The 25,759-nt window shown below is 39.2% G+C and overlaps 1 protein-coding gene across 2 annotated transcripts in view; it reads right to left on the reverse strand.

Moving 5' to 3' along the window:
- Nucleotides 1-25,759, reverse strand: part of htr4 (5-hydroxytryptamine receptor 4) — a 134,776-nt gene that overhangs the window by 75,264 nt on the left and 33,753 nt on the right. For both annotated transcript variants that reach the window (XM_079352347.1, XM_079352348.1), the window contains exon 2: nt 20,740-20,818. In XM_079352347.1, coding sequence (XP_079208473.1) covers nt 20,740-20,795 — 56 coding nt within the window. In that variant the 5' untranslated portion in view covers nt 20,796-20,818. The remainder of the gene's footprint in view (nt 1-20,739; nt 20,819-25,759) is intronic.

Consider the following 25,759-nt stretch of genomic DNA (forward strand, 5'->3'; position numbering starts at 1 on the left):
CAGATCTTCAAGTGGATGGCTCGGGTTCGAAATTGTGGCTCCTTTGTTGCATGTGATTGCTCACTTTCTCTCTCTACTTGATTTGCGACTCTATCCACTGTCCTATCTCTAAAATAAAGACAAGATAAGATAAAAAGCCAAAAAGAATGAATCTTTAGAAACACAAGTGTACAGAAATATTGCTCTACAGGTTCCTGTATATTTTTTGTATGCACATAAACAACATCGGCCCATAACTTCTGAGAACTGCGGCAGACTTGCATAAAAACCAACAGCTGTGTGTATAAAGAACTCCTGCAGACTGCCACTTGCACTTAAATTCTACTTTATATAACTGTGAACATGTGGACGAACCAGTAAAAGAGATTATGCAGAAGCTAAAAGCTAAACGTATAGGGTAGAAGACTGACTGAAACTGGAAACTTTGTCAATAAGACACAGGCAAACTTTGACCTGCAGTTAATCTGAACTTCTGGTGAGCAATCAACGAGCAGCAGCTTCAATTAGAAGTTCAGAGACAGATGGGGAGTAACTGGGGAAAACATCCTCCAGACATTAGCTGAAGAGCTCAAATATATCTCTGGAGAAGTTGTTCACATTATGGCCACATAAATGCAGAAATAAACAAATGTAAAAATGTGTGTAGAAAATTCCTCAACTGTGTCAGGTGACAGAAAAAGACAGATCACAAATGCTGGCTCAGAATAGCCTCCATATCAGTGCTTTTGTAGCTATTCTGTAGCATGCCTTTAGCCTTTTGAGTGGCTCCGTATCAGGTGTCAGCACTGAATGAGCTGCTGAAGGGCTGCTGATTGGATCTAAAGAGAAGGGGCTTTTTTTCCAGCCCTGATGATTGGCAGCCCAGAGCCTCGGTGGTCTGCACAGCCTTCCTGAAAGAGTTAATGCTGCAGACAGAGAGCTAACCCTGTGAGACAGAGTGAGAAATCACAGGTCCGCCAGCACACTCGAGTCATTCTGCACGAGCCATTAAGTCAGCTGAGATTAGATGGTTGCACAGACATGACCCTCTTTAGGGTGTTAGAGCTGCTTTCACAAAAAAAAACACAAAAAAAAACTATGGTGGTGGTGAAAATGTGTGCAATTGCATCCAAGTTTAAAGCTGCAAAATGCAAGTCAGAACTGAAGCTAGTGTGACACAAATTCCTCCTCATATGAAGTAGATAGAGAAACATATAGTGGTTTCCAAGAGCAGTCATTGAGGACGTCTTGAAATTCAATAGTTTTGAGTTTTCTTGGTTGACTTACTGTCAGTGTTAATGTAGCAGAAAGTTCATCTCTTCTTTCGGTGTCCAAATAAAAACGTCACTGCCTCCCCGGCCTTCAGTCTGCCTCTAATGGCTGCTTGTTTCAAAGTATCAGTTGGCATGCATTTAAACGCCTGTTGTTGTCCTTTTGCATAATGTGGCTGGAAGGTTAGGAAACATATTAGGAGATAGTCAAATAATGTGTAAATATGTCTAAACTTTGATTGGAATCAAATTTGGGTTCCCTGTGTAAGAGCTATGAATAGTTTGAAAACAATAAACCACGGAAGTGCACTGTGTTGGGGTCACACGTTTACCTTAGTTGGAACAGTTTGGGCAAAGAGGTTACAGCCATCGGTGAACTGGTCACAGGTTTGACTTTCGATTCTGACGCTGTTTGGTGCATGTCATCCTTACTCTCTCTCCCGCTATATTTCCTGTCTCTCTGTATCTGTCCAGTCTAAAAAAGGCTATAGAGCCCCCAAAAAATCATCATAAAGTTCATGATGTTGATCTCGCTGCCAGATTGATAAACTTCCTATATGCTTTATTTGATAACAAAAAGGTGTATATGGAGAAACAAACATAGTAAATGTTAGCAGCGTGCATGCGGTTCCACACTTTAAAACATTGTTCTTACCAATTTCAATCTGGATTCAAGTCAAAACAGCTTGTTTCAAAATAGCCATAGTTCCGATTAACCATTCATCCCTTTAAAATAATTCAAAATTCCTGTACTAAAGGACATAACCCCCATGACCTGATCTCACACTGTCCCATTCTCTCTATATTCCGTCATCAAGCCTGTTTTCTCTCCTGCTGCTCACCCAATCACGGGGTCAGTAGACCCCCGTCTGTGGATAAACATGGTATCAACAAGTAGGACCTCCAACTTTACATTGTCTCCTACAAAAAACAGTTCAAGCTGGTGCTGAAGGCCTCAGTTGGAGTCCCTAATTACAAACAATAGCTGTCTGGACACTGACGTTCCCTCTCAGCAGGCAAAGACAAGCCTGCTATTATGCCGAGTGGCACCAGAGGCAATGGGTGCTGTCCAAAGTTTTATCAAACGCTGCTTCTCAGCATCAAGAACAGGGAAAAATGTGTCAGGACAGAGCGCCCGGTCATGACAGATTTTCCCCCCGCTGTCTGGAACCGACAACGAGAAACAGTGGCCAAAAAGAGAGAGAATAATTACGGCTGAAAGCTCGGGAGTGAAACTAAATTATGAAAACAGGTGGTTCACTCAGCTGGAAAATGCTCACAACGAACGATAAATCAGTGCACTAGAGTTAGCTGCTTTATTGATGAGATTTTTTATTTAGTGGGAATGAGTAGGAATTAGCATTATCCCCACAAGCATGCTAAGTAGGGTCCTTGGTAATTTATTCTGAACAGTTAAGTTAGTCATGTTGATTTCACACCTTCATAACTTCAGTAAAAGTTTCAGCACACCGTATGCATCTGAAAATCTCACATTTTGGAAATCCATATTTTTCTGAAATAGACTTCAAAGTAAACCATCAGGGGATGCCAGCATGTAAATCGTTTAGCATCACACCTGAATGTAATCTTTTCAAATAAACGTTCAACCAAAAATTCCTCCCAGCTCCAGGATCAATAAATTAAACATCACTTAAGGACTTTTAGTTTCCAAAGTGAAATTAAACTCCTTTGTAGATGTATAAAAAAGCCAATCAACTTCTGACATTTTGTTTTAGTCTCAGTGAAAGTGTCCGCTTGTTAACTGTTGCTCTGTGATTCGCTCTAACACCTGAGTTATATTTTCCAGTCCCAGGAGCTTATTTTTCTTTCAATCACAAGAGCTCTTTAAGCAGCCGCTGCAGCTGAGGTTTTACCTCTGAATGACAGGTTTCAGTTTCTGAACAGAGCTGAAGGGTTGACCGGGAGTTTTGTTCCAATTACACTCTGTTATCTTTACCTCAAGTCAGAAAATGAGGTTTAAAGCGTCAAGTAACACAAGAGAGAAGCAGAAACAAAAGTGTGAAACAGAATCTGGTTTGAAAGCGGAGAAAGAGCTGGAAAGAACATTTGAGTGTTTGTGAAAGGCTGAAGATATGTAATTTAAACCAGGCTTTTATAGCCAGTAGTGTGATGAACACTGTAAGAGACAGTTGGTCTGGTGTGAAAGAAACAAATAGCTTTGTTTCTGATGGTCATTTGTACTGGAAAAGACTGGAAGAAGTATTTTGGCTTCATAGCATTATTTTTCTCATACAGGTGGTTATGTTATAGGCAGTATTTCTCCCTCAGCAGAATTACAGAAACACTGCAGCAGAATTCTTATGAAATTTGATGAGGGGCTTTTGGCCAGCATGAACCAGAGCCGAAAGCTCGATTCTGATTGCCGCTTAAAGCTGCAATATTTTCGCCCTTGTAAAGTTTCACCTTAAATCTGAATGTAGTAGAGTAGGCCTGGAAATCTTTGGGTGTCTCACAATTAGATTTAGATTCAGAATCAATTTTTAATTCAAAACAATTCTGGATTCATGGAATCAAGAAACTTCAGGATCTACTCGAGTCATCTGTGAGATACATACATATATATTGATTTTTGGAAGTTATAAATCAATTTTAAATCTTTGAAGAGAAGAATCTTGATTTTTTTAATAACTGGATTTTCCCCCCACCTCCATCACAGAGGCGTTGTTAGGGGCACATAGTGATCCCACCTCTGTACGTCTTCACAGGTAGAAACAGAGGAGTTACAGTTATTACACCATCAACTAATTTGTTCAATAGTTTCACATATATAATCAATCCAGAATCAATCCCAAGGCAAAATGATAGGGGAAAAAAAGCTCAGATGACCTGAGCTGACATTTACCAGCATTCATTAACAGGATGTTTTTATGGTTGCAAAGAGCATTCATTTAAGCAGAGCGTTGTTTGCTAAATGATACCCATTGAATCCTGCTCTGTGCACCTGATTGTTATCAACGTAAATGTCAAGTTTGTGTAACTCCCTCATTGTCCCTGCAGACCACAACTGAAGTTTGTTTGTTACCCACAAGAAAAACCTGATCAGTCAGGTCCTGGAGTGTATAACTGTGCATGCAGCAGTCAGATCACTTCAAACCATCAACTTTACAAAACATAACTTTATCACTTTCTTTTCTAAAACTATGTTGACACAACTTGTGCAGATGCAATGTTGTTACCAGAGATAGCGTTGCATTTTGGGAAACTCTTTGACCACAAAATAATCTGCAGAGACCTCCTAAAAAAAAAAGATAACACCACCTGCGCACTATGAACTGAAAAACAAGACACGCAATCATAATCATCAACATGCCACAATTGCAATCAGACACGTACACACAAACACTGACGCACACTGAACACACACACGCACAGTGTTACATAATAGATTCAGACTACTCAAACTTGCTTAAACATGCAGCCTTATGCAGATTAATTTGCGTATCAATCAGATCCCATTCACTCGCTCTATTTTGGGTTTTCTCTTGATGCTCCCAACAATCATCACTCACACACAAACACACATCAAACTCAGCTGAAAACTTGCATAATGTTCCTGCATCAGTAGTTTGTTCACATGAACTTTAAACATGTCAAAGAGTATTCTAAACTCTGGGCAAAATGCACATCAGCTGTGTTATGAACCGCTACTGTATTAGTAAAAGTTGAACTGTCAATGTTCACCTGATGTAACCAGGAAATTCCACTGTCATTGTAGTTCTCGGGGGAAATCATATAATAAAGTTTTAATCAGGCCTACATCCAGGCTTCATGCAATGAAGGTTTTTTTTTTAAAGATTTAATTAGCGCTTGGATATGTGGGAATGACATGAAGGAAAGGAGCCACAGGACCGATCAGAACCTGGCAGTCTGGAGGACTAAACAGATTGAAAAGTCCAATTAGGTTGCTTGGTCTGAAACAACTGTTCTAACAAAGTTGTGGAATTACAACATTGTTTTGTGGTTTGTAGTTGTATTATCTCTGCTGAAAAAATGCAAAGTTTCTGTTTCCTGATTGAGTCATGTACTGACAGATTTTAATAGCTGAGCACATTCAGGCCATCAAAACCCCTGAGATAAACTTAATGTGACAACCCTGTCTTCCCGTACGAGATGATTAATGATGTGTGTCCAATAGTGTAGCAGGGTGAGGACGCTAAATGTCCACTAACTGTTCTGACACTGAAAGCACAGGAGAGCGTTTGGAATAGAAACTGACCTCCGAGTCATGTGTGTATGTCAGTGTGACTTTCGTCCTGTGATGAGAGTCACTAAAGTCTAGGACATGCAGCTGGTGAGGTTAATCTGGGTAAGGCTGAAAATACATACAGTTTACTTAATGTGTACTTTTTAGCATTCAACATTCACATGGCCAAAGCACAACTGATGCAAAGTTTTAAAGGGAAAGTCAAACTGTAATATTTTTTTTGGACGGTCAAAATACTTTTGAGCAGTGAGGAAAATGAGAAATTAAAAAATAACAGTGTAGAAGTTCAGGTAAAAATTGAACATGTGTCTTTATCTTGTCCAGACTGACGATGGATTATGCTTACTTGACCTCACCACTTGTTTTGGGGAGGCAGGTCATAAAAACAGAAGCATGTTGGTCTGTCTCCCAAACTTAATTTTATTTATTTATCTATTTATTAATTTTTTTAAACTATATTAAGTGTAATGCTGGATAAGCTGTTAAACGGACAGAAATGCAGCCTGGAGCAAACAAACAGGCTACCTGCAGTAAGAAATGCCTCAAATTTAAGACTGAAAAGAGTTAAAAAAAGGCCAGCGGGATTTCACAACTATAAGTACTACTGTAGGCTGAGAACAAATACTGTACCAGCAGTTAGCAGGATTGAAAAAAATGCATGTGGCGAAAACAGATTAGCAAAAGAGCTACACAACAGCACAGAAACATTTTTTCCCCTCAGAGATGCCTTCAAATTAGTCAAAGTGTTATTTAACTGTGTGGGTCACATTCTGGATTTTACTGTACTTCAAGCAAAACCCTGGGAAACTGGTATAGTAAACTTATGCATTGAGCTCCACTTTAATGTAAGGTTTTAATATGATTACTTAATCACATCAAATTGTAGGTAAGAAGTGAAAGCAAATCTGTGTGATAATTATCTTGGAGTCAATTGCTCAGCTGGGGTTTAATGTAAGAACAACCTTCATCACCCCAAAAGCCTGTTTAAAGCTAAAAAAAAAAAGCAAATGAGAAAACCTGGGTTTAACATCTCACATTATGATGTAATAAAACCTTATCCCCGGATCTAATCCTATCCATTCAATTGATCTCTAAATAACCCCTGTATTCATTGAAGCTGTGAAAACAACGGTAATTGACACAACTAGTGGAGAAGGCCATGCTGTGACTTCTATAAATACTGCTCGCTCAAAGAGGTCAGCAAAGGCCACAGATGACTTAATGTAACTTTAAATACGAAATAATGAGGCTCAGGCTCCCCCTCTACACCATGTCCCACCCTTCAACTCTAGCTTGCCGTCTGGGATTTCAGAGCAGGTAAAAACAAATATACGCTAGTCACTGTCCTAAAGAAGTTAATTACTTGTTTTACCTGAATCGTCTGAAATTCTGCTTATGATACGGATTCAAATTAGTGTCAGAGCAGCACGAGGCATCAAAGACTATTTGCGTTGATTGGGAGCAAGAAGAGCTGCATTTCACTCTAATTGTCTTCATAACAATTTCCCAGAGGCACAAAGTGTGATCCTGCCTGCCTCTGACACGTACAAAAACACACATGAACACACGTCCTTAAGTTAAAGAAACAAGCTACAGGCCTCCAACTATGAGCTCAAGCTCATTTAATTGCATAACATCAGCTTCCCCTGGCAGTTCAGTTTCCACTCCAGTCATCAATCATTTATTGGCCTCATCCTGATGTTGGCTTTACGTCTAATGCAACTGGGGAAATCTGGAAATTGGTTTCACATGGCGAGCCAAGATTGACTGCTTGATCCAACACACCACCCAATTCTCATTTTTACCCATAGGTAATTACACAGACAGAGGCTTCACCTGGTAAATAACTGCCAACTTTGAAAGTCATGATTCACTAATCTTTGCATGACAACCATCATTTTATCAAAATCCAAATACAAGTTGCATGAGCATCTTGTCGAGGCAGCTCAATTTCAAACCAACTGGCGGCACTTCATGAGTCAGAAGTGTCTGCTTAGTACGAGAAACCACACGTGTTCATTGTACATGCTTTGCCAAATTTGTTGCAGAAAACAGTCCCACTGAGTCAAAGTCGCAGGGGAAATTGTGTCGAATGACATGAAATAAACAAGCGTTAGAAAGTCCACAGCCGTGATAATTACTCTGTGAGGCTGCTTTTGGATGTTAAATCACCTTGAGTTAAATGTCGGAATAGTAACTTCCTCAGTCAAGATGTTATCGCCCACGACACACCAAAACAACACAAAGGCACCATTACTAAAGTGTTGTGTCTTTATGCAATGATTTTGTCCAGGCAAAAAGTATACAGACAAACACCAGATACTTGGATGTTCTTCTTTTGCACAAGGCAAAAATTGTCATACCTGCGGATGGCAATACAAATGATGTCATCCAAAAAGATAAAGAACACCTTTGACTGTCTTCATATTGTGACTTGCTTACCGTTTCCCCATTTTCTCTTATCTGTAGAGTCTTTAAACTTTCTCTTCAACAAATACTGACAAAATTAATACAGCAGCTCCTCAGTGGATGTCAGTTTTATTTATTTGTAACACTGCATTATGTGTGACATCACAAAGGGCAGTAACCCCTCCCCCAGGTGGGGGACACCCCCACAGCTAGGTGTTTGTTCTGCCCTCTGAGTCGGACTTCTCACCATGAACAAGCATGGAGCAAGAAATCGCAAGCCCAATCCACTTCCAGATTTTGGGAGTGGTCAGACACAGCTTTGCAATTTAAAGCTACAGACATAGAAACAGACTGTTCTGAGCAGGGCTGCAATAGAGGCGTGTATAGGCACCATTGAATACAGGATCAGAGTGGATTTAGACTAAGACACTTCACAGGCGTGTTTTGGGGAGCTCTGAGACTTGTTCAGACTGGTTGAAGGGGAGGATGATATGTGCCCTTTAATTGTGTAACTTTCAATCTATCAGAGGTTTGTTATTGTTTTCAAAAATAAAATCAGGTTTCTATTAAAACTTCAAGTGAAGTACCCTTACCCTTTAAAAACACAAATGCAAAATAATGGAGTTTCATACATGCCAATATAATATAATCTTGACACTGATAAAACAGTGTAAGATACACAGCAACATGAGATGAATACAGAGCTGAAACAGAGAAAAGGAAGTGGAGGGTATCTGCTCACTTTGTCCAGACCTCCCCTTGGTTTTAATGACCCACATTAATTCATCACTCTCTGTCATTATATTTGCACAGACAGGCCCTCAAATTTCACTTTAGGCAGAAAAGTATTAATGTCAAACTTGTGTTCAAATTTTCCTTCCTTCTACACCGCTCAGACTTTCTGCCAAAACTGACTGTGAACGTCTAACAACACAGTTTCATATTTTACACTTTATCTTACATTAGTTTCAGTCAAATGTCCCTGGGTGGTTAATAACACAACCCTTAGTTGTAAAACACAATTTAAAAAACACATTTAATTGCTTTTCAAGGACTTCAATATTCTTCAAAATGCCACTTTGATTCAGATTCACTCCGGCTGCCCCTCCTTACCTGCGGTCTTTGTTCAAGTGTGAAATGTTCAGTGTCAGAGGGAAAAAATAACATTTCACACATTCACGCCACACACACACACACACACACACACACACACACACACACACACACACACACACACACACACACACACACACACACACACACACACACACACACACACACACACACACACACACACACACACACACACACACACACACACACACACACACACACACACACACACACACACACACCAATGCAAAAAGGAGTCTTGGAGTTTAATCCTTAATTAATTCGCTGCATGATTTTAATTGTATTGCATTAAAAAAAAAAACAGCTGGACTTCTGCAGAGATCTGCAGAACCGACATGGAGCGTGAGCAAAATACACACAGAAATACCCACTGTTTTACATCAAGCACTTATGAAGGTCTTTATTAATCTCTGCTGTAAATAAGCTTTGAAACATTTTTTTTTTCTTGAGGTCGTTTTTGCTTTTTTAGGTCATTGATAATCTGTTGTTTGGATGAAAAAAAGTCTTAAATTTAATGCAGGATACGGCACAGGAAAGAAGCTGCAGTACATGTGACGTCTGATCAGATTCATGGAGCAGGTGAAAGGTTCATCTGTAAACTTTTACTGTGTAGTCCCTGACTGCAGACAGGTATGAGCGAGCCAGTGTGTGTGTTTTTATGTCACGTTGATTTATGTCGTCGTGTTTCTCCTGCTGTTAGATCAAATGCACATTCATAAACATCTCTGTAAATTAAATAGTCTCATCTGAAGTAGTGAACTAATCTGTAATGGTGTTTCAAATTGGATTGTGTAGCTCAAATGAAAGCCTCCCTCACACCTCCTTGAACAGTTCCATTTATTATCTCTGTGTGATGATTCATTCAAGATGTCGTTTGTTTTTATTTGGCTGCCTTGCAAAACATGACTCATTTATAACATGTGACTATCACTGCTTGTACAATTGGTATCATCAAATCAGCTTTTTCTTAAATTATTAAAAATGCTCAGAAGCCTGATTTACATTCAAAGGAACACTTTAGCCTTACATGGACTTTGTCTGAATAAAAATGTTAAAGTGTATATCAGTAAACACCAGAAAAGTTGAGTTAAACAAGTGATAAACATGCAGTTGTTTTCTCATCGTGAATGGTATATTTTCGCTTTTTGACCCAGGCATAGCTTTATCTTTGATTGTTGCTGCAATCCAAATCTCTGTGATGTTTAGGATCACGTCTTAGCAGCAGGATATGTTTGAACCATTTGAACATGAGCCAAGCTTTTAAAAAAGAACAAAACACACTCAACATTGAAATGGGTCAGTGAAATGTGATACATCAGATGTATTTGATGCCGCTTCTTTCCTTTGATGTAGCCCTCAAATAAGTTGGAGACAGCAAGAACGGGTCAGAGCTGATTCAACTTGAGCATCACGTTGCACTGTAAACTATATACATATATATCCATGGGATTCTGAAGCTAATTTTTTAAGCCAATCAGAGGTGGTCTCCATGACAAACTCCACTAATGCATCCTGCTATTAGTCCGATAAGCCAAGTTAAGTGGACACCCAAGGAACTGCACTTCTTTGTACTTTCACTGCTTGGTTGGACACCAGTTTTGAAGGAGTGAGATTATTCACATAAATAAATATAGGCTGCCATCTTTTGTGGAAACTTACACATATGGGCTATTACATTTTCTCCATTGACATGAAGCTCATGACACAAATCACTAGTGACTAAAATCTACATATCAGATTTGTTCTTGCACACGACTTTGGTAAAATAGCTCAAAGGTGCACGCTGCTGCAACAAGCCCCCACGTGCATTCATGTGGGGTCCAGTTCAGCACTGCTCAAAACTTGAATTTAGTGTTATTGTTACTGATTTGAATCATCTTCACTCAAAAAAGAAAATACAACACTAAAGATGTGAGATGGACAAATTTAGCATAATTATTGCAAAAAAAAAAAAAAAAAAAAACTATAAACTTTGTCTTGCATCATAATCAAAGTACTCCCTAATAAGCAGTGTTATTAAACCACAGTCATGACCAAATACGGATTTCTTATCAGTACAGAGAAACACACTTGCACTTTATGTGTCACTTGGTAGAAACATAAAAACAAAAACAGGATATGCCTGCACTTTGCACCCTGCATCTTGATCTGGTCATAGCAGAACAAACATGGCAGCAGAGCAGCTTTTTACAGCCATATTCCCTCTGTCACAATCCCCTTCCCCCTCATACACACACACACACACACAGAAAAACACACACCTCACTGCTGCTCCCACTCAGCGCCAGCCGAGCTGACAGCAAGTCACCAAAAAAGCCAAACAGATGTAGGCGAGAAACAAACCTGGGATTTGTATGCCAGACCAAAATGCCACTCTGCTAGCTCAGAGCCTCGCTGTGAGTCGTGAGGAGAACTAACTGGTAAACTGACATAAGCAGCCGTCCTCATTCAGAGCTGAATGTTTGATTATTAATGTGTCAAGATCAAGAGAGACACCGTTTTTCATCTGTGTAAAAGGAGACACAAACATGGTGTGTGAGATGTTTTAATGTACGCATGAAAAGGGGATAACTATCTGGTTGTGTGTGTGCGCGTGCGTAAGCATGTGTGTGTGTGTGTGTGTGTGTGTGTGTTTGGTGAGGCTGACTTTCCCATTTCAGTCTTCCTCATTACATTTTTATTCTGTTGGCTTCAATCGCTCTAATGGACTTCCTAATGAGGCTCTGCAATTATTCCCAATTCATGAATAACTGCACATAAAATAATCAAAATAACTTTAACATTAGCATAAACTTGTATTCTTTATTTAAATCCTGCCATGAAGTGAAATCCCAAATTGGAGTTCCATTCAATCTATAATCCCTGCCTGCTGTTTGAATAATGTTTATGTGGGCCCAAAGAATTGTAAACACACATTTCATCCCAACAAAACTCTTCATCACTCGACCTTCATGAGCCATTTGGGTTGTTTTCAGCTCATTTATTGGCTGTTACAGGTGGCCATCTCTTGCACCGATGTGACAGCTCTGCAGTAACTCTAAAGTAAGATGAGTATGCTGCATACTGTAAAAGTAATATACACTTTATATTCATGTTCATTTTCTGATCATTCCCAACAATAAGAATTCAATTCTGACATACAGAAAACCCATCAAATATTACATAATAATTCACTAATCTCTTCCGAGTCATCTCACACAAATCCTTCTCAGGACGCCTCTTGCAAAGTAATATTCGTGCTTTAGCAGCTCGGGTTAATGTATTCGGAGTAAGGTGTCAGAAACAAAGCAGGGCACTTTGAGACTGTATAAGACCGCAGTTTCTTTCTTTAGGACACTTAAGCAGATACTTACAAGCTGGTCCTGTAGTTGAAGGACAGCCAACCTATTTTCTATTCCTCCCTGCAGCCAATGTTAAATAGATTTTAGAAAATGAGCGTTAATTTGGGGTCAATAACCGGGCGGCTCTTTTCCCAAAAGAGGAGATGAAATGTGCCTTTTACATTTGTCAGTTTATTGAACTGACACGTTCTGTTGCAAAGTGCTTTCAGAGAAAGGCCATGAGAATTTAACTTTGAGAAAAATTATTGTGAGTCCTCTGGAGACCTTTGCTATAAACACAAAAATTAATATACAGTATTTTCTACCTGCACCAAATCTGAAAGTTTGTATTTATGAAATGACTTAGGTCAGTGTTGAAAGATTCTGATGTACATTTTTTAATGAAATTATTCCCACATGCACAAGGTTGTTTCCTGACTGTTCATCCTAATATTTCACAACACACAGTGCACAGTGTTAAGTAACTTTAAAGCAAAGATATAACCTTCGCCTTTCTGGTTGAGAGACCGACTCCACCACTGAGCCACAGCCGCCCTCAAGACAAGTGAAGCATCAAAACGTAACATGGAAATAAGAGCTGAAAGAAAAAGTGTTTTTAAACAAGATTTCTGCAGAAGATGGATGACTGAAGAAATGCAGTTGATTAAAGGATCCATTGAGCAGCCTCATATGATCGATGAGGAGCTGGTTTTAAATAAACGAAGGCGCCAGTCTAAAGTTTCATCACAGTTCCTGTTATTGAAGAGCAGGTGTCCGTTTTCTGAATGGAATATTTACAGGACACATCACACCCACTTATATTTTGTGTATAGGCTTTTAAACAGAATGAGAACAGTGTAAAATACTTTTAGTTTACACTGCTGCAGGACAATGTCGAGAAGCAGCTGTGTGATTTTTAATAAAATATTCAACTTGTTTTGACAGCTTACAGGTTCCAGCGGTGGAGTTTCCATGCTGCTCCTGCTTATCTTTAACACACACCTCATTAACATTCAACACATCTGCCCCTTAGGACTTTACCATCTCTCTGCAGGTGACTGATGGGATTTAACATGTCGCAGCTACCTGATAATGATCAGTCTCTGATCAGCGTGCTTATTTTCTGATCTGTGGGGAGCATTTTAAGAAAAATAATCCATGAATCTCAGCTCCTCTAAAACCAGAACAACATGAACAAACTGCAATGAACAAAGTGCAAGAAAAAGCATCAATACTGGAAAGTCACATGTTGTTTGATACATCCAATGCTGCCCACCACCACGCCAGGCTGAATTTCCTATCCTTGAACGACAGCACACGACTTCAAGAACACATCCAAAGATTACGCTTCATCCAGAAACAAGTCAGACACTCATCAAGCTGCCATTCTGACCAGCTTGGACTGAAAACGGGCTGGGCTTGGTATTATGGATGGATCCTGCAGAGATACACACCGCCTTTAATGCAGTTACTCTGCATTTCTCTTCGGATTCAGGTGAGAGTGCCTGGGTTAATTCTTCAAAGAGTTAATTATCTTTGTGTCTATGCATCTCTATGAAGGAGAGCTGTGGATTTAACCCTGGGAGACACTGAAATATAACACAAGAATATAAAGTAAACAGCAATGTTTCCCCTTGTTTCCCTTCACTTCATTAAAATGCACTTCCCCACCTCTATGTGAATGTTTGTATGCGTTTGTACAGAGATCCGAGAGCTTGCTAATGCTGTCAGATTTTACTGTAATGCCTTTGTGTTTGTGTTTCACAGCCTGCCTGTGCATGACATTGAGATCACAAACACTGTGTGTATCAAAGAGGACAGCGCTGTGTGAACACACTGGACAGACTTTAGCTCAGCGCTGCTTGTCAGCACTAATTAGCTAATTGTTCAGCTCAAGATGAAATGTGACATAATTTATTCAACGCATGGCTGGAGAAGAATCAAACCCTTTTTATTCTTTCTGCCTCAATGCTAAAAAAAAAAAAAAAAAAATCATTGAAAGATTGAAAGGGAATCTACTCAGCATCCAAAACAGGAAGCAGGCAAGGTAAAGTACCTTGCTTCATTTATCCCGATTCTGTGCTGTAATATTGCTGCATGATGTATATTCAGTTTGTCAAGTGACAAATGGTTTGAGAGTCTTGAGCTTGGTGAGGGATGAAAGTGGGAAATAAGAAAGGTTGAACATATTCAGTTTATTTTAAAAGATCAGTTTGTCTTTTGCACCTTAATACTGTATATTGCCTTAAGTGATACGTGTGCTCCAGTATTTTCTTTGGACACATGTGGTAAAGTCTACTGAATCGTTATTAAATCATCTGAGATCCTTCTCTGAGAGCACAGACCTCCATCTGTGGAGTAGCTGGAGCACAAGACATTCCTTCTACTTTAAAAATGCGTCACAACCCTGAAATGCTTTTTAATTTAGTCTTCAACTTTTCCCGTCTGCTGTTAGCTGGTTGAATGGAATTTTCTTGTAAAACTTTACCACAAGGTGCATTTAGTGCGAAAGGCTTGAAGAGGTCAAACGCTCAATTAATACTTGTAATACAAAGATTTACTATATTAACATTAGGTTGAGACATTTTGGCTTGTGGCCTTCATCAGGGTCATCAAGAGGCTGTTAGTTAGTTGTCAGGTAGTTTAAAGTGTTGTTTTTATTTATTACCTCTAGCTTTAGTTGATGTACAGGAAATCAAAAATTTTGTTTGAAAAGCACAAACATGATACTTTGTGACCTCCGGAATCTATGCTTTCTTAACGCTGCACCCACACTGATTTTTTTTTTCTTTTCTTTTTTTATGACATCCATAAGGAACAGTCTGATTGAGGACCTTGTCAGAATGTTTTTTTGTTTGTTTGTTTTTTTCTAATAGTCGACGATCAAAGAGCTGAGGGAGGCTCTGAAGGCTGAGCTGCCATGCAGGTATATAGGGGAGTGGTATCTCTGACAGGTGGGATCAATCACCTTGTCAGGCATTACTTGCCGACTCCTGTCCTTTTGGAAGACTGACAGAATAAGAGCCTTGGCAGATGTCAAAATTCATTGATAGAAGATTTGAAAGCATCTTTAGCATGTTTTGATACAGACATGACCCTGCATCTTTCTCTCCTACATCTCAGATTATGAGTGTGCATGTTCAGCTTCTCTGTCAATGTGTTTTTTTCTATGAATGGAGGATTCCTTTTTGAGATTATGTAAGAAGCTACCGAACTAAATATTTTGTCTGGGATGTAGAAAAGACGTTGTGCTGTGTGGGCGAAGTCTGCACGCTGCAACACACCAAACAGCATAAAAAGGTCTTGAATGGAGGGATAGAAAAACTATAACAGACTCAAAGATTGTGCCCGGAGCTGTTGTGAACACTGCAGCGCAGAATCAATGTGTGAGAATTATTTACAGGCTGCTTCAGGTGACAGATAATAAATGGCTCCATGAATCTTATTCCATTGTGTGATTTTGCAGGTCGGAATAAACCCCGACACATACAATACAGAAGCCAAAAAATGCTTCTTGCCCATCGTTTTACAGCATGAAAGAGATCTTTAACTCCAGGAGTAGCCTATATATCTTGGGGGATTTTTTGCCGTTATTTGATTGATAGATGTAGACAGGACATGTGTTGAGAGAAAGTAGCGGATGACATGCATCAAACCGTTTTCAGGATCGAAAAGCAAACAAACAACCTGTGTGATGAGGACTGTCTCTATTCATGGGATGCATCTAACTGACATAAACAAGCATCCCAACACTTTTTTTTGAAGTATTAAGAACACTTTTAAGCTCCTATGAGGGAATCTGTGTTGATATAGGCAACTTCTGGGGCCAATGAAGTACCTCTCTTTGCTGATGTTGACAGAAAGCTCTCTTCCTTTTGTCTTGTAACAGTCAAACATACAACAGTGAAGACACTTTTAGTGCTGCTGTTTCCTGTGGAATACAATTAACTATGTTAACATGATTCATCTTGTTCTTGTTGGCTTGATTTGCTTTTTTAGCATCTACGGAGGCTTCAGTATTTACTGCACTGGGTTCCAAAAGCTTGTCACCTTCTCAAGACTTTGAATGGATTTAAAAGAAAAAAACACACTTTTTTTTCTCCTTATAGCACAGAATCACTTCGTTTTCAGGGTATATCAAAAAAGTTAAATAAAAGATATGTCCTGTTATTGGTATGTTTCAACTCTCTTTCATTTAAATAAGGAAAAAGAAAGCTGGTTCAACACATAGATGGCATCTGAGACAGAAGAGGTCTCCATAGCGTGCAGTCCTTAGAATTCTTTCTGTCCCTCCAGGTAGACGCTTCCAAACTATATTTGACGTCACGTGAAAGCTATGAAATGTTCTTCACTATCTATCTTCACCTAGAGAAAACAGTTTACATCCCTCATCACTGTCATGCTTCATTCATGAAAGGATACACAGATAAAGATTAGGACTGAATAAGCTAAACAAATGAGCAAACAAAAGAATGAATGAGTAAACAATTGACAAATGTACTGTAGCAACACGAGCGGTCAGGGACGACCTGCCGCTCTTTATCTCTGTGTTTGGCTTCATGCTGCCATGGAGGCCGAACTTCCCTGTTGAAGGAAATCATCCAGAAAACAGGATCTGTCACAGGACACCTGAAGTGCTGAGAGGGGGAGGGAGAGCAGCAGAGCGAAAGGGAGGAGGAGAGAGACAGAGAGAGATGCTGTCTGCTATTTGATCTCTGACTGAATGCTTCATATTGACATATGGCTCAAACACGGCGGCCTGTTCCGGGATGATTCCACTCGGTGGTCAAATGAAAACCTTCATACTGTATATGAGCTATTTCACTGCAGGATGTGTTTGACAGGTGAAATATCAGCTTTTGGTTTAAAATTGCCAATTGTGGGCGATTGAGTCTCTGTATAGGACACGTTTCTTTCACAGTTGCAGGGTCTTCTCGCATGATGGCTCTTGCTTCTGAAACATGCAAATGTCGCAAAAAAAAAATTCAATCAAAAAGTGGAAATAATAGAAAATGTCTAAAAGTTTAGGAAAAAAAATTGCATGTTTGACATTTGTCGCTGCCAATCAGACTACTCAAGCTATTTTCCACATTTAGCTCTCCCTTTGTTCTCTGTGCACATCAAAACCTCCTTCAATCATGTGTTGTTTTCAAAGCTAGCTACACTGATCGATGAAATTACTGTTTTACTTGTGTACCACTTAAAGTTCACAACAATCATAGGTGTATACACAGAAACAATAATGACATGTCTAAATATGCATAAAAGATTGTGATTTGATAACAATTTTTCGGGATGAAATCAAGAAAGAAAGATTATGACTGAAAGAAAGTTTATGACTCTGATTGTCATTTTTTCCCCCAGGAACATTCCCAGAATACTTTGCTCCAAACACATCTGATTATAATTCAATCTGCACCGCTAGGTGAACGAAATAGAATCTGAGGGTGTTCAAACTGAAGAAAGATCCATTTTAGATACAGCTGCTGCTGCATAAAAGAGTATAAGTGGAAAGACAGGTTCTTCTACATCTGCATTAAAACGGTAAAAATGTAACAATGATGATGCATTGAAAATGCATGCAGTAATTAAATTATCAAAAGTTTTACCGATAAAAAATGAACACAATGTTCTTTTTGCATCATATGCATCGTCTAACACTGGTTTTGGTAAGTAGTAGAAAAAATAAACCTGATCATGGTAATGAACAGATACAGTACAAGGATGACTTGATTATTAATGCTGATGAACAAAAGGCAAACATGCAGTAATCTGTCGTAGCTGTGATGTAATACTTTTGGAAATGAAAGGTTCCAATTAAACAGATGGGCTTTGATAATCATGATCATATGATAATGACTTCAAACCATCTGTGCATTCACCATACAACAATGTTACATAAAATCTGTGTGACCTGACTGGAGAACCATCGCACCACTTTCACACTGGACTTAGTTTTACAAAGTGACTGCCTCAGCTTTATAAACAGGCCATTTGATTAGTTATGTTTCCCTTATTCCTAGAGGACTCTGCTAGTCCAATTCAGAGACTTGGCAATCATGTTAATACTTTGGTAGCTAGATGCAGAAGCTCATTATAAAATGTCATCAGGGATATTAATAAAATATTGCCCACATTTGGCACACGAAACAGAGGCTGGAAAAGTGTATGATAGTACGTCATCTTTTAATTGTGTCCACTATGCGAGAGTAATTCTTTTAGGTTTGTGAAGATGTACTACATAGGTGTGTAAGAGATCATATTACAGTAGCAGCAGAGTTATATTTGGTCATGAAGCATGTCTGAGCCATTGTTTGTTATGTTATTATGTTATTTGACCATGGATGAATAAATCTAAGATGATCCACAAGTCTGTTTGATAATGTCCCCCTCATTCATTCAACACAGATATAGAAACCCCCACCTTACAGTGGAGACACAAACTGATTCTACTTACAGTGTACGAAATTGGTAAGAATTTATTATGCGGTTACAGTGCCTGAACATTTAGTTCAACATGTATTTTATAACATATATGTTGTTTCTCCTTGTAAGGCGGCAGCAAAATCAGATAATGTCTCCACTAATAAAGAAAAGTGTGTTGACAGTAAAAAAACTGGGCTAATGATGCTAATACGGCGTTACAAATGATCTCCCTAAACAACAGTAATGGCTGTGTGTACGCCTGCCTCTGTGTCACCTGCCTACCACCTAGTCTTCATATGTGTCATCGACAGAACAAACACACAAACGCGTATGTGACCACACTAAACACATGTGACACGCGGGGGTACAGTTCTTATGTAGGGCGCTGCGTTGGCGGACATGTCATCTGACTCTGTCGTACATCAAACTCCTGAAGCCTTACACATCTGTTCACAGCTGCTGGAGGCTCCATGTTACGGTCATCAGAGAGGGAGGGATCCGTTCAGAACACCACAACACAAAACTAGGTCATATAGTGTAACCACACCAGCTCATAAACAAGCTTTCATTACACTCTTGAAGACATTAGGCCTCCCACTTAATCCTGTAAATATAATTCTCCACCAAACCTACGCAGCCTTCTCGCTTCCTCTGATAACAACAACATCAACTGCTCATTTTAGTTATAGCAACATATTAAAACTGTTTTTTGCGCTTCTCTTTAAAGCTTGGTGGAGAGAAAGAAAAAGCTCAAACAAACAAGAAGATTTATAATATCTACATGCACGACAAGAATGTTTACAATGAAGATTGATTGATTGATTACATTCATCTAAACTGATACTGGGGTAGCAGAATCACTCCCATTATTCATTGTCATCCTCAACACAATCTTCTGTTATTGTTTTGATTGATCTGTTGTAACCTGTGGTCTGCCACAACTTCCTTATTTGCTTTCAAAATAAAATCAGTTTTGAAGAAGTAAAGTAATCTGAGCTTAGACAAATCTACGAAATGAAGACATTAAAAAATTTGAATTAAAATGTGATAGATACAGAGATCGCGTCACGTCTAATTCAAAGTCTACCACAAGCGCATGAAGAAAAGTCTTTCTGTATTAGCTTTTAAAATAGGCTTCAACAATGAACCCTGAATTACTTTAAGAAAAACAACAAAAAATGAGGAATATGAGGAAATATCCACTGTAATAAATGTAATTGTTCTTATGAATGTTTTTATCAGTAAGTGTTTTGTGGTTGAGATACAGTTATTGTGAAGAAGTCGTTCGTGCTGACTTCGGCCATTTCAAATGTTCAAATCAACTCTATTTGGACCAAGATTTGGGATTATTTTTTACGCTGTTGTACAATTCGGATAGATTCGAACACGTTCTATTCGCAAATCTTTAAGTTGTTAAAGTACTGAACTTTTGACTTTCCTCCCTCTATTCATGGGAGGGTACTTTTTCTGTCTCATCAGTCTGATGCTCAAAGTATATTATTAAAAATGTGTTCCTATTGCGAGGATCTGAAAAAAAATTCAGATCTCTGCATCACCCTCAGGCTAAAGGAGACCATTAGCCAGTAAGAGCTCGCAATCTAATGACTCAAATCAAACCAACAGGCCCAAAGGGGAGCAACAGCCGGTGAGCAGCACAGGAGAAAACCCACACAGTCTATTGTTTCCTCAGAAGAACCATTAAGTTAAGATGCGAATGCCCTTGAAGAAGGCACCAGGTTAGTCGATTCTTTTATAACCTGCTGACATTTGAGAATTTTTGGTTACATAATACAGCAGCAGAGCCTGCTTTTATTGCAGATAAAGTGTCTTTGAAGATAAATGCAGTTTGTGTATGCATACAAAATCATGTAGCTGTTGTGTCAGAGGTGGTAATAATAACACCTAGGACCATGATCAGGAAGTTGTGGATCAAAAACACTCTGATTATTTGACACTAAAGTTGATGAATGCTCACCTCTCACTGACAAGCTCCTCCATCACCGGCATCTGGCCTGCAGCGCTGACATTCATGTAACCATAAATGCAGGGAGTCCCTGTGGACAAAAGATCACAATTAATAGTTAACATTGTAATTTTTATGATCATAGACTGAACTTTCAACGACAAATATAAAACTATTCATGCAGATGCAGATACGTGGTAGATTGCATTAACATAAAATTAGTTTGACATTTGAAGGCCATAGTTAATTGTCCGGCTGTGTTTGCTGCATCAGTTTTTAAAGGGCAGTCAGCTTGGATTTACAGTTGGAGCAATGTTGATTAAAACCCAATCACAAAGTAAAAACACAATCATAATAAAAGTGCTAATCCAACCACATGAATAACTGATAAGTAAATGCAGACTAATGATGTTTAAACACATTCTCAAACTGGAATGAATCCCTGCTGTAATCCAATGACATGATAACAAGTACAAGTCATGTAAATGACAGTAACTTAAAGGAAGGATGGACGTTTTGATTCAGTAGGTGTCGCCCTTGAGCAGCAGCATGAAACCAAAACAAACTTCTGTTTGGTGACGTCTCCACCACCCTGAATCCTCCACTATCCTACAGCGACAACTCTCCAACCCCTCTCCTCTTGTGTTTGCACCAAAGCAGTTATCAAATAGAACGCACAATAATAAAGCACTAAGCACAAGTAGCGGACAAAATTGATCTTGTCATAAGCGGCATTGATATTCCAGCAGGCTATTAGAAGCGCTCTTTAATTTGCTTGCAGATTCAAATTTAATTAAAACAAAATGACAATTATCTCAAAACGCTGAAGTGACATTCAGCTGTGCAGTGAGTACAGTATGTTATTCTTCTCCAGTCTCTCAGTTAAACAGCTTTGATATGTAAGGGGATGAGCCGGCCATCTCGTCCATGTAAACCTGACAGCAGGACACAAGCGCTCCAGTCATTTTGGACAATCATGACTCAGAGAGATATTTACAGAGGATAAACTGGATTTCTGCTCTATGTATGTGTACAATGTCACACGTTCTGCCTTTAAAGTTCACAGAGCGGTGATCAAAACAGTGATAAAAACAAGACTCAACTTTGGAGTTAATGCTACATTTCCATGAAGGGAGAGAATCAAAAGTGAAGGTCGGTCAGACAGAGAGGTTCAGGAACAGACCATGGAGGTTCATGACCTACAGACTTATCCCCTGAATAACAAAAACCTCTTGGCTTCAGCCATAAAGGCAGCTGTCACTACCAGGTTCATCATGTTGACATTTAAAGCTGAGACACTGCTGCATAAATCCAACATGCAGATAAAATGAACAAAAATTTATCTGCAGTTTATCTGCAGCACTGCAGACAGAGCTCAGCGCCTTACACAATAGGAGAACATGTGTGTTAAGCAGCATTAATAATCTTTTTTTATGTGGTGAAATAAGCAACAAATACACCAACAAATTCACCCCTCTATGAATGTAATTGTTATTTCATTATTTCTCTGTAGCCGCTATTGTAATGTGGATTGGGCTCAGTTTTGTGACATGTAGTTTGTAATCTTCTTACACAATATTCATTATGTCTCTGTCTCTCTCTCACACAGATTCATGAGACCAAAATCATGCAATCACATAGACACTGACTTCAATTACATCACAGTTCATGGATTACGATTCAACAGATGGCATATGCTCTAAATGCCAAACACACACACACGCACACACACACACACACACACACACACACACACACACACACACACTGGATTGACATATTTGGAGTCAGCTGTGTTTATGGATTACTTATTCTGAAGTATTTACAGACTGCCAACATGCCTTCAGAGTGAGGTCTGTTACTATATGTTGAGATATCAACCAATTAACTTGTCATATAGAGACCAGTCTCTCCAGGATTGTGTTGTGATTTGTGTGATTGATTTAGCTTTTTAGAGAACATTGCGGTGATATTTTTCAGTTGTAAGAAAACACAAAAAATAGTTTCTACAGTTTGTATTGTTCGAAGTAGCCTTACCAAAACGACTTAAGTTAACATTACTAATCAAATACACTTTATTTGGACACAGTCTGTAAAGTGTAAAGGTCCAATACATGCACTAAATTCAAGCATTAAGGGAACATGCTATGTTAAAGTGCTAACCTTTCTGTCAACAACGCAGCAGCCACTATGTCCTCCTCCTAACTTTAGATTCTGCTGCAGAGTGCTTTTTTTTTGTTTGGTTTTGTTTGTTTTAATCAGAGAAGGGAGGTGGTTTTCAGGCACCTCCACACAGCCGTTTTGCCCTTTACCCCTCGGTTTGCCAGGCAAACGGCCAACAAACAGGTGTTGCACTAATGGAAGCAGACAAGCGAGCTGGTGAGCAGACATAACTGATTTAACCCGACCTAAAAAGCCAATTTTCTAAATAGCTCCATGACCAGAAACTGGAGAGAGGTGAGAACACAGAAAGGTTTCAAGAACCGATGCAGCGCTGGGGGGCGGGCAGGGGGATTTAAAACTCGTTGTTAGAGATATATATATTACTCCTTTAAGATGCGCAAAACATTGCTGAAATGATGAAACGTTATTTTTAGCACTCTGCCAACACGTCATGGAGCCCCAGCAAAACTTTAGATTTCATTCAGGCCAAGAAGACGGTGCAAATTCCTCTTTGATGCTCATACATCAATGGTTAAAAAAATGAATGACTTTGTTTCTTTAAAAGGTTAATCTAGTTTATAGTATTTTAACATGGATTAGATTGGGTTTCTAAAGAAAAACTAACAAACACTTTATTCTTCAATATTGCCGCCTTCACATGGTCATCCTTCCTAACATATCCATATGTTATTACGGTTACATCTAAAATAAACCACAAAAAGGTTGAAGGTCAGCTGTACAGACTACTTTAGCCCAGTGACATACAAGAGTGTCTCTATGAATAATCTTCATGCACAAGGTTTATATATGACCCTGTCAGGATGATTAATTCTCAGCATGGATACATAAAGTACTCTCAGAACAAAGGAGACTGTCTTAATCCTGTGTCACATTAATACAGGCGGGTACAGATCTATGCTGGTCATCTCAAATACTATACATTCACACACAAGTACAAATACAGCTGCACAATCATCCCCTGCACATGCATTAAGATTTATAAAATATGGATTCATATTAAACGGCAAGCTTTGCATAGAAACAAACTACACTTGGTACATGCTCAACTCAAGCATGCACATCAAAGCCGGTCTTACTAACTCACTTTAAGCTTTCCGTTTTTAAAGACTCTTTTATCAAAGAGGGTTACACAAGTTGTACATCAGCTTTAAAAAAAAGGCAAGTCGAAGCATGGTATGCTAAATCTATGGCAACGTCTGTTAAGTCCATCTCGATTCAGAGAAAATCTTCTTTTCCTTTTTCCTGGAGGTCAGAGGACAAGAACATTCTTTTCAGTATTTGGAAATCCTGGTGCAACACAAAACATCCATCCGTTCCTGTTTTAGGTCACGGGAGAGCTCGAGCTGATCCCTGCTGTCATAGGGCAAGAGGCGGGGTAAACCCTGGACTCTGTCAATCACAGGGCTGACATGTAGAAACACACATACATTCACACTTACACTTACAGCCACGGGCAATTGAGAGTCACCAATTAACCTAATGAGCACGTCTTCAAACTGTGGGAGGAAGCTGGAGTACCCGGACAGAACGTACGCATGCAAGAGGAGAACTTGCAAAAGGCACGCAAAAAGGGTCCTGTCCAACTGGGTACCACATTTAAATACACACACGTGTCACATTGCCAGAAGATTTTTGTGTTCAGAATAAACAAATAATGACATTTTTAAAAAGCAGATGGGACGGGGTCGCCGGTGGCGCAGCGGCAGTGCGCGCGATCCCATGTATTGAGGCTCAGTCCTCGCGCGCGGGCGGCCCGGGTTCGCGTCCGGCCTGTGGCCCATCTCCCGCATGTCTCTCCCCACTCTCTCCCCCTTTCCGACTCTATCCACTTTCCTCCCTCTATAATAAAGGCATAAAAACGCCAAAAAAAAATAAATCTTAAAAAAAAAAAAAAGCAGATGGGACAACGTACAATAGCCATTCCAAAAGCATTTGTTCCTCTCAGGCCATTAAGACACGCATTATATAAAAGTGGGGCTCCTGAGAAAAAACAATTGGAAGTCCCCTTAAAAACAGTTTACAAAATAAAACAAAGTCTTAAACCTACAGATTGGAGTGGATCTAAATGGTACATTTATCTCCCTGCATAACATGTCATGCCAAAACCTCCGCAGACTGCAGCACAGCACAGAAGCCTCACACCAAGATAAATCCTTTAAAGTGTTTCCATCATCTCCTCTGAATAATCTGAGCAGCTGTCAGTTTGGTAAGTGCCAAAGTTAAGATATTCTGTTGCCTTGCAGAAATGTGTTCATTTGTTTCAGCTCGTTGGAAGCCCTGTTGAGTAGCTAACTGGATTACTCTCTCTTTTTACTTCACTCTCCAACCACTGCAAATCGTCCAAACCCACTCATCACCTTGTCTGCATTGAAGACATGATGCAATAAGAACCAGCAGAGACTTATTTTGAATAAATTCTCATCCTTTTAATATGTTAGAAACTCAAAAAAATCTGCCAGAACAAAGTAGTCATGAAATATATACCATCATGATCTCTGTCGTTATAATCAAATAATGTTCCACTGCATGTGAGAACTTTACTATAAAGTTTATTGATGCCTAATGTGGATCCAATTGTTTAACATATGAAGTGATTAATGGATTCCTGTACCTGGTCTTCAACTGATGGAGTCAATTGGAGCATTAATTAACCTTAAAATAAGATCAATTTTAACAACAGATAATCGACTCGTTGGAAAACATATCAGCACACATCAGGATATAGCGTAGCATCTCCTCACACATGTACAATGTGGGTCATGGCAGCAGTGCAGCCGAGCATTCATTAATCCAGAACAGATTATTATATCATCATGAGACTGTTTTGCCACCAGTCTGAAATCTCCTT

Source organism: Symphodus melops, assembly GCF_947650265.1.
Source record: "Symphodus melops genome assembly, chromosome: 9".
Taxonomy (NCBI): domain Eukaryota; kingdom Metazoa; phylum Chordata; class Actinopteri; order Labriformes; family Labridae; genus Symphodus; species Symphodus melops.